This window comes from Aspergillus nidulans, chromosome III (assembly GCF_000011425.1).
Source record: "Aspergillus nidulans FGSC A4 chromosome III".
NCBI lineage: Eukaryota > Fungi > Ascomycota > Eurotiomycetes > Eurotiales > Aspergillaceae > Aspergillus > Aspergillus nidulans.
Window position 1 is genome coordinate 3130519 of NC_066259.1, and position 17089 is coordinate 3147607.

At 52.1% G+C, this 17089-nt stretch overlaps 3 protein-coding genes across 3 annotated transcripts, besides 1 other annotated feature; all 3 read right to left on the reverse strand.

Moving 5' to 3' along the window:
- Positions 1-17089: part of a sequence feature (contig 1.158 1..283337(-1)) that runs on past both edges of the window.
- ANIA_08668 (protein ipi1) lies at positions 1205-2550 on the reverse strand (the record flags this gene model as incomplete). Its single annotated transcript, XM_676845.1, has 3 exons — positions 1205-2211; positions 2383-2455; positions 2503-2550. The coding sequence occupies 3 exons, from the start codon at positions 2548-2550 to the stop codon at positions 1205-1207; spliced, it is 1128 nt and encodes a 375-aa protein (XP_681937.1).
- Positions 3322-6013, reverse strand: areA (nitrogen-responsive transcriptional regulator areA; the record flags this gene model as incomplete). The annotated part of the gene is made up of 2 exons (XM_676844.1): positions 3322-5512; positions 5574-6013. The coding sequence occupies 2 exons, from the start codon at positions 6011-6013 to the stop codon at positions 3322-3324; spliced, it is 2631 nt and encodes an 876-aa protein (XP_681936.1).
- ANIA_08666 (putative C6 finger domain protein) lies at positions 14654-15884 on the reverse strand (the record flags this gene model as incomplete). Its single annotated transcript, XM_676843.1, has 2 exons — positions 14654-15705; positions 15767-15884. 2 exons carry the CDS (start codon positions 15882-15884, stop codon positions 14654-14656), a joined length of 1170 nt encoding a protein of 389 aa, XP_681935.1.

The window sequence follows — 17089 nt, forward strand, 5'->3', positions numbered from 1 at the left end:
CTTCGGCGCGTTCTCCTTCGCTCTCGCATCTCTAGGCGTGAACATCAGCGCGAACTCGATTTCCGCTGCGAACGACCTCATGGCTCTATTCCCCACATATGTTGATCTGCGTCGCGGCCAGATTATATGCGGTGTTATATCGTGGGCTCTGGTCCCTTGGAAGATTTTGGAGAGTGCCAGCAATTTCCTGAACTTCATGTCTGCATATGCCATTTTCCTCGGGCCCATTGCCGCCATCATGCTGTGGGATTTTTGGCTGATTAAGAACCGAAAATATGATACCGTTGCTTTGTATCAGCCCGACACGCCGATCTACCGGTTCAACGCGTGGCTGGTAAATTGGCGCGCTGTTGTTGCGTTTCTGGTTGGTGTTATCCCGTCTCTGCCGGGTTTGAGTAATTCCGTGAATAGCCGGATTCAGGTTGGCGTGGGCATTCACCCTTATCAATTTGGCTGGTTGCTTGGGTTTGTGGGCACAAGTCTTGTTTATATTGCCCTGAGTTATGGCTTCCCAGTAAGGGAGGCGTTGATCGAGAGGGCGGTGCTGTCGGATGAGGTTTATGAGGGTAGGGAGGTAGAAGGTGAGGGAGTTGAGGAAGGGAGGGAGGAGTTGGGGGAGAGCAAGAGAGAAGGCGTTGGGAAGGAGAAGGGTTTTGCTGTTTACTGAGTGGGATACATACGGATGCCTTGTAAGTATAGAAGGCCTTTGGTTCCATGTCCAGAATACGGTTGTGACTTGGAGAGTATATAATGGATTTTTGGTTGCATATCCATTTGGCAGTAATAGGCTACTCTTGCTGATACTCCGTAGTCTAGTGTGCGTCAATCGGCTTGCGTCAGGCAGGTGTACCTCCGCAGTGTGGCGATCCCTGCCCATGCAAAGCGGACAAGATTCCTACATATCTGAATTCGTTATGATATGTATTGCCCAGTCCAGTGCATGTCCCAGTGTCAGAATACAGCAAGTTGACAGCTTCTATCTAGGGCTTGAGAAATGCCGCCGGAGACCATTACCCAGCCAGCCCTTCCACCTTGCTTGCTGGCAACAAAATTCGTACATAAGAGCGCAAACCCTCTAAATTCCTGTGATGCTACATAATTATAACATTTCCTGCTTACAGAAACCTTGAACACCAATTGAATCCAGACATTATAACCGGCGCAGTCAATTCATCATCCATCCTTTAAAGCCACCTAGCCCTATCTATAACTCATCCCCAAAACCATCCCCCTCCAAGTCGTCCCTCGCATTTCTAAGCACCTTCGCAGCAAGCGCACTAACCCGTCCAACCTCTCCTCCCTCTCCCCTAGCCGTCTCAAGACCGCGTTCCACAGCGCCCAGAAACCCGCGCGCCACAAACACGCGCCACCGGTCTTCGCGCGTCTCGTACATCTCGCCTTCCTCATCGCGCGGTGTCCCGAACAGATTCAGCGTTAGATACGGCGATGCGAAGTTGCTGGGTATCAGGTGTGAGGCGAATGTCGTTATGGGAAAAGTGCAGTATTGGTTTTCAGACTCGGAAGCAGAGTCGGCGGTTGTGTCCATGGATTGGGAACCGGAAGACCCGATACCAGCATCAAGAAAGTCCGCTAGGATTGTTAGGAAACGGACCTGCGGCCGACCCTTTGCGCCGGCTTTGCCGTAACTTGCTTTTCCGCTTGTGCTTGATCCTGTACCATTGCCAGAACCTGACGCGGATGTTGAAGTTGAGGTCGCCAGCGAGGTCCACTTGCTCTTCGCAGCAACATGCCACCCCAGCACGCTCAAGAAACAATTCAACGTCTTCACCCACCCCCCCGCAACGCCGACGACTTCATCCCCCGCAATAGAGACGAGCCAGCCCAAAACCTCAACGCTAGAGACCCTCACCTCAGCCGCCAAGTGCGTCATACCGGCTCTTATATACGGCATGAGTGTTCCCACATGGTCTTTTACGTCATGTTGCGGGAGTGCACGGAGGAGCTTAAGCAGATTTGCGCGGACTGAGGCATTGGAGTCTAGGATGAGGGGAAGGAGAGACGGTAGGATCACACTTACTGGTTGCGGGGGTGGGAGGTGGGTAGGTTGGCTGGTGAGAGTCGTTGTTAGGTGTGCAAGGGAGTCGCGGCGCTGAGAGTCTGATTTTGAGGAGAGCAGAGATAGGTGGTGGCTGAACTGGGTGTTTGCGGATGGGGCGGTTAGGGTTAGAGATTGTTGGTTCAGGGTTATTGCTTTTGAATCATTAGTACACGCCCTAAGATGAGGGTGATGTTTGTGACTGGAGTAGGCGAGAGCTAGACAGCAGCTAGGCATGTAGCATTATGCCGTACTATGCTCTTCCACCTGTCCAGTACAGTCGATCCAGCCCGGATATGGGAAAGAGCCTCAGAAGGCGAGCATACCTTTCGACTTGAAACTTGTATCTGTAAAATTGTCAGGCTTGGCCTTTGCCTTGCCGACCTTCAACTTTGGTTTCTGCGGTGCGTTAGAAACGAGTTCCATAGATGGGTAACACAACGTACCTGGAAGTCCTTCTGTTTCTCCTTCTTTCTCTTGGTGCTGGCGCCCATTTTGGCTAGCTTTTCTGAGTATTTCTGTTAGCTAAAATCCACAAACTCCGCAGATTCACGTATAATAGACCAATATAATGGTTATGGAGCTGATTGTTCTATTAAAGCGTACTTGAATTTTGTGTTGGTAGGTCAATGATTTCTTCAGTTTGAGATGCCGGAAATTTTTATACTGTCACGTGACCCACATGACTAAGCATCTGCCGCCAGTCCTACAAAACTACACAGTACTATTGATTCAGAGGATGATCGATACATAAACATCATAATCTATTAGACTAAAGCAAGGAGATGCGCACTTCTGCCCGGCCTGACCTCGAATGCAACAACAAACATAACACATGAAACACAAACAAAAAAAGCAGACAGACGAAGGCCAGGTACCGGACAGACGCGGTTGTATCAAGCAAAAATCACAAGTCAAGCACAAAACATAGACGTGACGATCCTGACAAACGTTGCATATCTCGAATCGTCAGTCAGATTAAGACGTAAATAAGACCCGAAGAACCGAAGACAAAGACGAAGACCGAGAACCGTAGACCGTAGACCGTAGACCATAGACGAAACCGAACCGAAAGCGCGTCACTCGTAACCATCAATTAGCATCGTGAAGCCATTTGACCGGCTGTCCCGCTCGATCACCAAACGCCTGCTCCAGCGAGAAACCCAGCTCAGTGGTAGTCATCAGGTCTATGTCGTATAAAATATCATCGCAAAAGAAAAGGGTTAGGAAAGAGATCACACACGTGAGTTGGCCCCTTTAGAAGCCTACAAACTCATCGTCAACCACTCCCATTCCTGGCTTGCGCCCTGACCAGCAGCGATACTGTGGTTGGCTGGGTTGACGGCCGCTGGAGGCATAGCCGGCGCCAATGGAACAACCTTGGATCGTCCACCGGACGAGGTACTGGACGGGCTTTCCGCCATATCAACATCAGAGGCCTTTTCCAGCCTACGCTGACGTTTAGGAGCCACCTGTACCGCACCACAACCGTTGTTTGTGCCCGGAGACGTAGTCGCCGCTGAGCTAGATTTAGGCGGGGCAGCCGCAATAGGAACGACTCCAGAGCCTCGGCCGGAGCTACCCGGCATTGCTGGGGGAGACTCGGATGTCGTATTGCTTTGGGCCCGGCTCGAGGTAGGCGCAGTCGGAGTTACCTGCTGAACCGAGTTCTTGCGGGCTGACTTTTTGGATACCCGTGAAGAGCCAACGGCAAGGCTATTGGCGCTGTTGCGGTTACGCTTCTTGATCACATCGGTCTTGAGCGACAGTGGGCGCACCACGCCGTGCAACTTCAAAAACAAACCGCAGGCGTTGCACAGCGGCTGACCTTCAGGGTTACGCCGCCACAGCGGTGTGGTCTGCGTAAAGCAGTTCGTGCAGGTGGTGGGACCATTCTGCTCTCCGTTCTTGGTCCCGCCTGGACTGGCGGGCCGCGATGGAGCAGCGCTGTTTAGACCCGACTCGGGCGGAGTGTTGGGAGACGTGTGGGACGATTGGTTCTGCATGCTCTGGCGTAGTAGTTGGGCTGTGTTTGGAGTGGACGAGGTGCGAGCGATCTTCTGCCGTCGAGGGTCTTGATCCCGATTGCGCACCTCGCTGACTGACGCAGCCGACTCGTGAGTTCGACCTAGGCTTCCGCCCTGGTTCCACTCGCTCGGGGTATCCATCATGTCCGCAGACCCGATGGTAACATGCTTTCGGTGCTGTGCAGCAAAAGCAGGCAGCGACTGGAAAGAGTTGGGATATGATGTCTCCCACGCCATGTTGCTATTCATGTCACTGATACTGTCGTCGCCGAACTCGGCTGGCATTGCCAGTCCTCCGGCCGAAAATTGGTTCCCATCGTCATCTTCAACATCCGAGTCGGCGCCGAAACTGAACATTGCGGCGTGGTTACCGTTAAACTCGTTCGGATTCAACACTTGCGTTGGATCAACATGCTGCGGGATAGAAAAGCCAGGGGATTGCATGGATGAAGACTGGGCCCCCATATGGGCATTCTGCTGTGTAATATCCTGGGACGAACCACCCTGGTTGTACATATATCGAGGTTGCAGCGAGGCAGACAAATTCGATGATCGCTGAGTAATGTAAGCGGGAACAACCCGGCGTTGCGACCGCGCGTCGACGGGCATATCAAAATACTTGGAGTGTTCGCCATCATACGCAGGCTGAGGAGTCGAAGCAGTCGACTGATAGCCGGACGGCGGAGGAGAGAAGAAGTCGGTTGAGTTGAGTGAAGAGGCAATCGGAGTCTGAGCGTAGAGGTTGGCAAACGGGTTACCGCTGGTCATCGGTGACTCGCTGGGCGAGAAAGTGAATTGCTGCTGGTAAGGACCAGCAGATGGAAGGATAGGATCGTCGCCCAGGTTGAAAGTATCCAGAGCGAACGCCATATTGGGGGAGGTGTGGTTCTGAGCATTGGCGAGCTGCTGAGCGTTCATCTGATTCTGTAGAGACAGTCCATGCGAAGTATCCAAGGTATACTCCGGTACAGCATGTGAGAAATCCGGGTCATGAGCTAGCATGCTGGTGGACACAGGCGGTACGTGAGGCGAGGACTCGGCCGGCCGCTTGCGGGACGGAATCTGCAGGTTGAAGAATTGACGCTCATCGATGCTCGTCTTGCGCACTCTACGCGGTACGTATCCGAACTCACTCTCCCTCCGCTGATCCTGGGCCGGGTGAGGGAAAGATGCAGGTACTGGGGTGGCTTCCGACGCGGACTGATCCCTGCGGGCTTTGATAGGTATAGCACCAGTAGTGGCTTCGGAGGCTTTCGTTGTGGAGGGAGATGGGTGGTCAGACGGAGAGAAAGGGATGATGAAGTCGTCAAGGTTCATAGCATCTGAGACAGTATCTGCAGTTGTGGTCGGGGTATTGGAAACACGATCAGACAGACGGAGCTGAGCGATGCCACTCATGCCAGGAACAGGACTCTTTTGGCTGGAGGCACTATAGAAGATCAGCAAGAGAAAGAGAAAAGAAATACCCCCGATCGGGAATGATGACGTACCGGGCTTGCTGCTGGGCGCGCTCTCTTTCCTGACGCCTCAGACTCAGAGCCATCATCCGCCAGGTCAAATTTTCCATGCGCTCTTGGTTGGGCAACTGAGCTTTCGTTCTAGAATAGAGCTTCCATATTTGAGTCGCTAACGGATCCTTCTTCTGCATCTCATCAGGGCTGTCGACCCCTCGAGGAGAATTGGCCTTCCATTCGGGGAATAAAGCGTCCTGGAGGAGGTTGTCGTGAACTTGAGCGGAATCAGTGGGTGACTCGAGCGAGAAGTCGTCGGACAGCTGCGGAGGTGCAGCGAAACGGCGGGAGGGCCGGTTGGCATTGCGGGCGACGGACGAGCGATCAGGGTCGGCGAAATCATGCGAGGTGGGAAAAGCGGCAGCGGCTTGTGTCGGTCGCACACGGCCAGAACCACCCCCGAGAGTCAACCCAGACATGACCGTGGGCTGGAGATCTCGTGGGCTCCTCTAATTGGAAGGCCACGAGGCAGAAGAAAAGAATAGATAAGGGGAGAGGCCAGGAAAGGAAGCGAGATAGATAGGACAGGGAAGGGGATGGTGGTAGATAAGAGCGACGAGAGGAGTGAGATGGAAGGAATGGAGGGGGAATGGAACCACAGTAATTGGCCCCTTTGCGGAGGAAAGTCAGCCTGGACAGCTCGGACAGCCTGGAGAGGAATAAATTCAGCTTACCCGCCGTTGACGACCAGAAGGCCGGCTCCAAGCGTTGCAAGGTCGAGGATGCAGGGAAGAAGCGAAGAAGGTGCAGGAGCGGAAGCTAGGATCGGGTCTGAGATCACGATGATTAATATTAATACGGCCGGATAACAACCCTTTCAGAAAGGATGCATACCCCAGTTCTGGTCCAGCAGCACGGTGAGTTTGGGATAATTCTGGTCGTATATCTCGGCAGTTGCTTCAGCTCGGGGCCTCTGATCAGCTTCTGATCTGTGCCTTTCTTTTCTTTTTTATTCTTTCTTGGTGGGGGGGTTGCAGGGATGGGATCGAGCTCCAGCTCTGGCGTTGGTTGTGCCGGGACCGCGAACAAGGCTCCTGTAGATACAGACGGAGCGCATTGGGCTTGCGATGTATTTGAATCAACCGATCGCAATTTGCGCGAGGCAGCGAGACGGGACAAGAATGAGAGAGGGGTAGTCTATACTACGGGGTGAAGGGAACAAGGGAATTAGGAAGCAAGTCAGAGGATGGATGATGCAGTGGTGAGTGGTTGATCAGCGGCCAGCCAGAGAGGATCACATTCAGATGATAAACAGATGAATTATGGATTCAGGTAATAGACAAAATAATAGAAAAAGACCCATGTCAGTACTAGCAGCTGGTTGCATTACTGGACTCCGGATTCTTCTCTTGTCCAGACGGTCTTTTTTTTTTTTTGGCTTCCCGCCGTAAGAAATCGAAATTCGTCAGTGCCGCACCGACACCAAGCTAATGCTGAAGCAGACGCTTGATTTTGTCCTTAATAGATCCATCGATGAACTTGTCTGTCTCTACATATCGAGTACACATTTACCCTTTTTCTCGCGAAGATTGTGAAGACTGAAACCACTGAAGTGACCTCAATACATCATTGACAAAATATATCCGTGTGAAACATGTAAGTGTAATACAAATACCGCGGTCGCGACCGGGAACGCTGTAAGGTTCCGTCCCGGATGGAGAGGACTCGAGTGGACGCCTTAGGGTTCGATTCCACTTTAATGCGAGCTTATTATATACCCAGACCGTCTCCAATTGGAGACCGGATATAGTCTAGGTCGTCTAAATCGTCTAGGTCGTTGGCAACTCGCAGTACCTTGTGCTTGTATCTGGGTCCGTTCTCCGCACATCTGTACTCCGTAGCCGTACACGACCATCTTGGTGTTCTGGTGTTCCGCTGTCGATTCAAAGTACCAGAAAGTACCCAGCCTTACCCCTGCTAGTGGTGGTACCAACGGGCGATGGCCCACCAATGGCGTTAGACTATCCCAAAAGCAAATCGCTGCCTCTGGCACTCAAGCAGATCCAAGCCTCTGCAGTTGCATGTCGGCTACGGTAATTCAGGCTAGCGCATTGACAGTTAGCTGTCGACTGACTCGGTTTGTGACTCGTGCGATTGAGCCGTCAATGCTTGGTCCATTAGCCGCAATTTTGCCGTATTACTTCCATTGGCTCCGACCCTGAGTTAGTGCACACATTTCCCTTGGAAACCCAAGGCCCTAGAGTCTAGACAAGCCGGCAATCTGGGTGAAACTCGGATGCACGAGGAAGCGGCACTTCTCTGGAGGCATTTCTCTGAAATATATTGGCTGTCACTACAAGTACCTACAAGTAGTACTGAGTAGAACAGAGCTAGGCACGCAGAGTAGGTAAGCAGAGCACGCGGTCTCGGAGTCGAGCTGCGCCCCAGCTTCCCGATATAGGACGGCAGAATCCACACGGCACATGGCTTCGAGAACTCTTGACGCAGCGGGGCGGACGATATCGGGCAGTCCGGCTGGTCCGGAGGCATGCCGAGATGGACAGGGCTAGTGTTGATGCCCGAACGCTCCGGCAGCGACACTGTAAACCGGGAGTCTCGAAATCGGGCGGAGCTAGGCAGGACGACGCCTTGATGACACGCGCAACGGCGATTTCGCGGAGACGGTACGGAGTCTGATCGCTGGTCCCTTGATTCGCGGGCAACATCATCATCGATCCAAAGTTTTTTCAAGGATGTTCTGGTGTTCGAAGGCGAAGAGGCTTGCCAGAGATTGGGTTCTGATGGAGTTGGTAGTGAGGTCGGTTCCTATCTTACCCGAGATCTGTACGAAACCGTAATGAAGTGCAGAAACAACGGTTCTGTCAGTCCGTTTCAGCAACCAACACAACCTTGAGCTTAGCCTGGACAGTCCACATCTTCATCCGTATTCCAACAAGGCTGACAGTAGTCCGTATTGGATTGCGGTATCGGATGCGGGTGCCTTGTCAGCCTGAGTAGTGAACTGATGGCTTCAACAGTCTCAAGCCTTGTTCCAACCCTGTTCCAACTTTGTTCCAGCCTTGTTCCATCTTTTCTTGGGTACGTTTAGCAGCGTTTGTCAGCCGTACCGGGTTCAGTAATCCGGTCGTATCAGGACGACTGCTTCAGTGTCCATCCATACCGAACCAGCGATTTCCACTCCTCTTTCGTCTCGAGGAAACTGAGCCGGTGAGGATCACGTCCGCGTCAGGAAGAGCCTCCCCATACTTCCTCAGGCAGACGGCTCCTGCTGTGGCAACGTGACGAGGTCGAATGAACGAGCGCAGAATGCGATTGCCAAGGCCAAGTGAGGTTGGCCAGGAAGCATCAGGCCCACGACGAGCCACTAAAGTACGAAATGGACCTGGGCAATAAGTCGGAGACAGTCCGTGCTGACAGTGCTAGAGCCGTTTCGATATTATTATCCTGCGACACAAACTTGGTGGCGAGCCGCGCGTGAAGCACTGCAGTCCAGGAGAAGTTAGCCTCGGAAGAACAATTTGATAAACCCGTCTTTGACTCCAAAAATCGCAGTTTGGGAACTTTGGCGGCCCCGCAAAATACACACTCTAAAGCCAGGCATGGAGCCAGGCATGAGGTCCACAGACACAATCCACACTCGACCATTCGCCAGGCAACCTTATCCCACGCGGTTACAAAGGCGGTTCCACTGTGGTCCTGATAAGCTGATAGGAAAAGAACCTCGGCGTAATTACCCTTGGTCAACGACTCAAAAACCATCCAGCGAAGGAGACCAGATGGTGCAGCAGTTCAGGCCGGGGACTTTGTCCACCGCTAAGAATAACAACGGACAAGAGCAGGACGGGCTTGAATGACAGACATCGGCAGAGGGACGCGTCAGATTCTGAATCATGTTAGGCAATTTTCCATTTTCCAGGCTCCGGGTGGCAAATAGACGCAGTCCGCGCACTTGATAAGACGTTCCAAAGTGGATGAGGTGGCGGTCGCGATCGCCCATATCAGCCGGGGGGATACAGTACTTCGCAGAATCGCGGCATTAAGATCAAGCGGTAGCGATTCCGGCTTGACCGCGCTCTTTTCCTTTGATGACCGTCCTCCGCCGCACGACGGCGCCACATGGTACCTTCACGACCCGTCTCCTGATTCAGGGACCAGGATTCTGGTCGACATTACCTTCCCCAGCTGAACGCTGATCTTGCTTTCCAAAGTTTCAAGAACGAGGCCGACCGAAAAAAGCAGTTGTGCGCATGCCTGAAACTTCGCCAGACAGGCTTCGCCGGAGTAAATCCCTCCTGCTATGCGGCGAAGTTGTCCCACCATGAAAAAGCATCTTTAAGTGGTGGACTCGCAAGGACTTGTCCGCCTCGCTGTGTCGCCTGCAAGTTGAGCGGACACCATCCGCAAGAAACGCCCTCAGAATACCCATAGGGAGGTTCAGACCACCATAAATCATAGACAATACCTGGAGAGGTTGTCTTGGCGCGTACCCCGCAGGCAGTATTTTGACCTCAAGATTCAACGTCCACCAACAGGAGCAGGATGATTAATCCTTCGTCATGATGGGTTGGCTCAGCTTGAACCGTATTCCCCGTATGCGGATGGAGTGGATCTGACGCGGGCCGTCACTTGGACCATCTGCTGTCCATGGGGAAGAATCATTCCAGTAAACTACCGAGTATCGTCATCACAAACATTATCTTCATTCCAAGATCAAATGCATCTCGCCAACAGCGTATTTCTCTTTCATGATCACTCGACGGAAGATACTCCCACATTATTTGCCTGACCTGAGCACCCTGCAGATTCGATGACGCGACCAGGAGCGTTTTCGAAATCGAGTACAGGGATGTTTTCTGGCGGCTGCGGCGGGTATGGGGAAAAAGCTCGGTAGCCGGGTACTAAACGAAATACGGCACATCCCTGCCCCGGATCTCGGAGTAGGCCGCAGAACGCTGCAGACGACAGCAATATAGTAATAAGCATGGGCAGGCGCACCTCGACGAACCGGGTGTGAGCTCTGAGCTGGGCTCTGGACGGATGGCGCTGGACGGACGGCGCTGGCGTGGTGAGCCATAGCCCTCAGCGCCTTTGGAAGCGCTCTCGTAACGGTAGCCGGAGACCGAGATCGTCTTACGATGCCGTCGGCGCCGTTGATGAGTCCAGGATGCTGACCAGCTGCCGTGGGAGCTTGGAGTGCCGAAGGCCGTGGAGATAGTAGCGTATGTGTGAACACTTGCCTAGTATAAAGACAGCGGACTGTCCTTTTGGCGGATCATCCGTGGAGACGGTCGAGAAAGCAGATTGCTGAAGGGCGTCAATCTGAGTTAGGACGGTGGTCGCTCGTGTCTCTCTGCCATCAAGCGACCTTATATGTACGGCTCACCCTTTACGTCCCGCAGGGATCTGGCAAGAGGACGAAGAGATCCCCTCCTGGTATCTCACACCAACGCTCGCCAATCCAAGGGGGGTGTCCCTGGTTTTGTACTGCTGCCGAGCTGTCAGAGAAGCAACGCTAACCAACCGCAGTCCCAGAGAAAGAGAATGACACAGCGTAATCACTATCAAACCCTGCGAGCGATGGACGTATCTATCTAGCCGCGTATCGGCCCCTCGTCTTGAAGACGTGATTATCGAGATAACCGGTTCAACACAACACCTTCATTTGCTAACGGCGGCGTCAAGATAAGCCTCAGCAAATCCACGTCAGATTAGTCCCTTTGACCCTTGCTAGGACCTGGAGGCAACCGTCAGGGCCGATTACGTGCATGATATGCTTTGCATGTTTATCTATGCTCAATTTCAATCTTGGCCTAACGAATTGCTACCAATGGTGCCGAGATGGATTTCAATCAGACTGCGTAGGGGCGGTTGGGTTGATCTCTCCGCAATCGTACCCCAGACGTCCCGAGCTCAGTGACTTTGTTCAATACTGCAAAACCACCTCGTTTCTTCGTTGGGAATCGCTGCATTGAGAGCTCCTTCTCTTAAGGCTTTTCACCTGCCTCTGTCGGTTCCTTATCGCGGCCTTTCACCGCGGAGAAACGTGGTCATTCCGTCTTCCACCCGGCATAGCATCCCTGCTTATTATAAGATAAGCAGGGGTCGGATCCGACGCAGCGATCAACAGATCTGAACCTGCCCTCTCCAATTGGTAGAGCAAACGTTAGAGGTTCTATCGCGTTTAGGTTCTTTTTCTGTTTGTTCCTGATTAGCCCTCCTTCAATTCTTTATTATTGAGTTGCCTACTCGGTGCTCAAGATTTAATATATTGACGAGCGCGATAGCAGGAAGACGTTGAGAATCAGCAGCAGCCTAGCCGGTTAATCAGAAGAGCTTCTTCGGTCATTAACCTTTTGTTCACTCGACAAATCTCAATCACCATATGCGTCGATCTGGACTTCAGACGGGAGTCCGACTTCGAACTGCATGGCTCTACAATCACTGATTCGGCGCACTAAGCATAATGACGCGGCCACCTTTGGGCACTAAAAGGATTTATACCTCTAAATGTCTTGTACCATTTTTGGTTATCTATCCATTCCCTCGACCTAACGGATCGGAAGAATTGATTCCTGGCATTTGACTAGGCTATGTTCAACATGCACTGCGTTCGTGGTTGTAGCCAGGTCCACCATGCTCTACCGATACTCATACGATTCAGCTTCGTCTTAAGAACACTGGAGGACTTCATAGCGACGCGGTAATCTCTCGACGGATTCAGCGGGGAACCATCATGAGGTGACAAGGAGGTTCTGCCCAACAATCGTATTGTAGATATGCTCTTGCTTTTCTTTGTCTCAAGATGGGTAAGGAACTGGGACCGAGAGCACCTGTGAGCAAGAGAGTATGATGTAACCAGGCCGAGCCAAACGAACTAGGTATATATATGTTCCTGTTCCTGAATTCATGAATGGATACGCGATTCATCACTTATCAAGTAGGTGATCTATGTAAATGATTATACAACCATCCAGAATGCCTGCCCAGCTTTGTCTGCCAATACACTGTCATCACCCATCTGCTGCTCAATATTGCTGTTTATGAACGGTACAAGATCCATGAGATACAGGTGCTCATGAAGCTTGGACCCTGCAACTACCATTATTGTAGATCAGACAAGGAAGATCTGTTCAAGAGTAAAGGTCCATAAAGCTGAGACAACATCATGCGCCCTCCTATATGGCTTGGACTAACTAATTCCCGGTCCAATCTCCTGAGAGCTAGATGGCGAGCACTGTAGCCGGGATAAATTGCAGGTGCCAGATGCGCTTCTTATTTCGGACATGACCATGCCTTTTGTCTGATTTAAGTCTACGGAGTTTGATTGGAAGATGGCTGCCGGTTCACTCCGCCATATATCAGCATATTTAAGATAGAGAGCCCGTGGATATTAGAGCAGTGAAAAATTTCACCGTAGTAATCAGGTTATCCCGTCCTGGCCATCGCCCATACGTCTCAATAACAATTGAGAGTGTAGTGCCCTGTAGAATAACATATGTTGAAGATAGAGCATAGTATTTACCTACAACTCCCACCGCAAAGCTTTCCAAAGAGCTAGATTAGATTCCGTTCAATAGTGCCGGTTTCTTTCGACGGTGCTCAAGACGCCTTATGCCGATTCACCGTGGCCCTAATTTTCCCGACTGGTGTAGAATCTAAGCTGAATCGATACAGATCAGAAGCATGATGCCCGGGGACGGAGAGGACGACTATCGAGACTATTTCTGACTTTGAAGATGACATGTACGTACGTCCAGAGCTACTTATCTGCACTATCCTTTATTCACCCCTGTCCGGTTTCGCGGCCCTCTCGTCTGTACCTTGTCGAGATCAAGAATAAAACAGAATAACTGCTCCAATCTGAACTGTGAATGATACTACTACTGGTACTTACCGTAGGCGGTTAACTGATCTTCTCTAACTAGCTATCAAGACTCCCAGCTGCGGCTTCAGTGCTCAATACCTAGTGTCCTGTACGACATCAGGAGCCCAGACATTCATTGAGCTGGGATAGCTGAACTGGGTTGAGATTTTAGCTTGGTTAAGCCAGTACCTCCATTACTTACATGGTATCTACCGGCGTACCACGAGAGCTTAGGCAGTCAAGCAGGTAGCATCCATGACCTTGGAGGCACTCACAGTATGCCGGAAGTACCGACAGTGGCACCCTCGTATAGTCAGTACACTTGGATGCCTTCTTCGCACGTACGTTCCTACCTTTTTGTCCTAAGTCCTACTCTAGGCGGGACTGGACCCTAACTAGAATCGACGTAGATGTTCTGGGACTAGAGACTCTTCAGCTGTATCGCCTTCAATTGCGCATGCAGCGGACGACTCAAGCATGCGCGGACGACACAATTTTGTACGGGCCTTGAGGTTAGATCTAGATGAGAAGCAGATAGGATTAGCATGAGTGGATGACGAACGTCTTTCATGACTTGACTATGTCAGGTACGTCCTTTACATATATAGGGACCAGATAGTCCTGCCACATTGCATGTTCGTGCTAGGGGAACTCAATACCTGCTCGGATGAGTAGATACTCGCTATCTGGTGCTATTCGTACAGAATAGATAGGTTTCTTTGCATGGTGTAGATAGGGTTTGAAGGTACAGGAGCAGTAGCATACATCTAACGACTCATCTTGCCTTGCTGACAAAGGAAATTCCACTCTAGCTCATAAGACCGCCATCAAACGGGGAAACCCGCAAGGAAAGAGAGACCGGCATAGCATGGATCCAATACAGGGAGATCTAAACATAATGCAACTCTAATCCGACAAGGCAGATGAAAATCAGAACATGAATGATATGAACAGAAAATGGAAATGGATATGGAAAAAAGCCACCCAAACTGAACCAACCCCATTGCGCCCGCTAATGCTTAGCTGGTAGAACCCCCAGCCAGTGTATAGATGAACCCACCAGACGAAGTGTATGAAACCCAAAGAAATGCATAATGCAAGATATCCAACGGGTATAGATGGTGATAGTGTATAATGGAACCAAACAGAACCGAATTGAAACCGTCGCTCCTCGCTGAATCGTCCCCTTCCTTCGGCTAAGTACGATTTTTGGATGTTGTTCGTCCCACGGATGTTATTGATGTTGCCCCGGGTGTCCATGTCCAGCGCCAGGCCCCATCAGAGGGCTGCCGTACACGGCCTGTGCTTGCTGTGCGTCTGTGTATACCGGGTATGGGACCATATTCACCGGTGTTACGCCACTCATATCCTGCCACCCGGGGTATCCTATACCTGTCGGCTGCGCGGCATATGTAACCGGAACCGATGTGCCCTGGAGGTCGGCCGGCGGGCTCTGCGGGTGCATAGGGTACCCTTGACCGGGACTGGTCACTCGCCGCTTGAGGTCGGCCGGCATGGGTTGTGCGAAGCCGCCGGGACTGGGATACTGCGCGGGCATGTTCGGCTGGGCAGGGAACGTCATCGATCGAGTGGGAGTCTGCGCCATTTGCCAGACCGAGACGGAGCCGTCGGGCTGCACTGTGTAGGGCGATGACGGGCTCAAAGGCTGTGGTTGTGAGGGCACGGTGGGCGCGCCTGGGAGCTGTGTATTAGGTGGCATTGCGGCGATCGGGGTCGCAGGCTGGCTCCAGACATGAGCTTGGTGAGGCATGTTGACGCTGACCATGGGCTTCCCCGCGGCAGACATCGTCGCCAGCAGCTGCGGGTCTGAGGGCAACGTAGTGAACTCGTCCCAGGGGACGGATGGGTCCATCGGATTGGGGGTCGATGTCGCATCTACACCTGTGCCGTACCTCGTCAGTGGCGAGACACTTGACCCTGATTCCATCTGATGATACCCACCTGGCGCGAATTGAGCCATTGGATTCGCATACGGCGCGGCGTTGAACGCCGCGACGTCTTGGCCGGCGCTCAAGGGCATATGCTGGTAGTGGTAGTAAGCGTCTGTCTGGTCTCCCGAGACAGTCGGAGGCGACGACGAAGCCGTCGACGGATCATTCGAGATCGTTTCGATGCGGGAATTGGGACGGGATTTCTTCTCGATCGGCGGTTGTTGGTCCACCGGGAAGAACTGGCACTCTTTGCGCAGACGGATGCAGTTTTCGCATCGGCCCTGGGCGTCGTCTGCGGCAACAAGACACCGGATCTTGCGCCGTCGACAGTGGACTGGAGCAGGATAAGCAACAGGCAATGGAGGGGGCACGATGGGGGAGGGAGGGCCACTGACCGCATGCGACAGAGGTGCGATGGTATCCCAGCTTGTTGCGCTTCTTGTCGGCGGAGGGATCCATGACGGCGGTCTGAGAGACGGTGATCGATGTCATGCACTCAACAGCCGTAGTCATGCTTCTGGGGAAGTCGACCAGCCCTAGAGCAGGCGCATCAAAAGGCCGGGGATCGGGAAGATGTGGGAGCGGGAGCTGAGCTGGAGGATAGAGCGGGCGAGCGAAGCCGCCATTCAAGGAAATGACGGACGAGGGGTAGTAATCGGTGTCGATTCGACTACAGAAAGTCGCGCATCGATCAAGACGAGTGCGCGATGGCTGGAGAGGTGGGAGTGGGCGTCGGCGTCGGCGTGAGGATCGTTGGCACTCGTTTCAGCAGCGGTACTCCACCCTTCCGATGCAGTAAGAGCGTCGACTGTATGGACTGACTCTCAAATCGAGGGGCAGCGCAGGTGTTTCAACCGAATTAAGTCGAGACCCGGCACTAGGGATCAGGACTGCAGTCTATATTGTTTCGCGATTCCAGTCGTTGTTGGTTGGTTGCAGTGGTCTCGTGTCGTCGTGGCCGATTCCACTATCGGACGTCCAGCGGAGAAATTCACTCGAAAGTGTTGGCGAGGATTAATTAGGATAGATAGAATATGTAGTAAGGAGTGATTAGAAAGTATTGGAGTCTTGGGAATCAGAACCAGGGAATAAAAAATGAAAAATGAAACAAGCAGCAGCAATCCACCGGGAAAATCCAGATAAATTAGGTCTATAAAGTGAAGGAAGGAAGGAATGGGCGAGGAAGCGAAGACGAAGAGGAGAGATGAGGGAAGGACAATGTCGCGGGAGTCTTTTCTCAGTCCGTCTGCCAGACCAATCTCTCTATATATTTAAGATTAAGACGATTAAGATTGGGTTCTGTTGCGTCTGGCGGTTCTGTGAGGAACTGCGTGGGAAAGGGGGGTTTAGGCTGGTTGGTGGGATCAGGACGATACACCTTGGCCGGAAATGACCAAATAAAATAAAAAAAAAATCCAGGATAATAATAATTATAATAATGGCATAAATGGCACAAATGGCAGAAATAAGGCTGTGAAATGACATCAAAGAGCACAGAAAAAAAGTGGATAGTGGTAGCAGCGCTGGACGAGACTAGGGACTCGACAGGAAGGTTATCATTCCGATACGGAGCATAGCTACAGTGCTCTTACTAAATCTGGCGCTCATTTCTGGCCTTTTAAGAGGACGCTGAACGAAACGGGGATGATCATGCATGGCTCCGGTAGTTGAGGCGTTGCATATACCGCAGGAGACATTGCCAGGTAATTTCCTGGGCT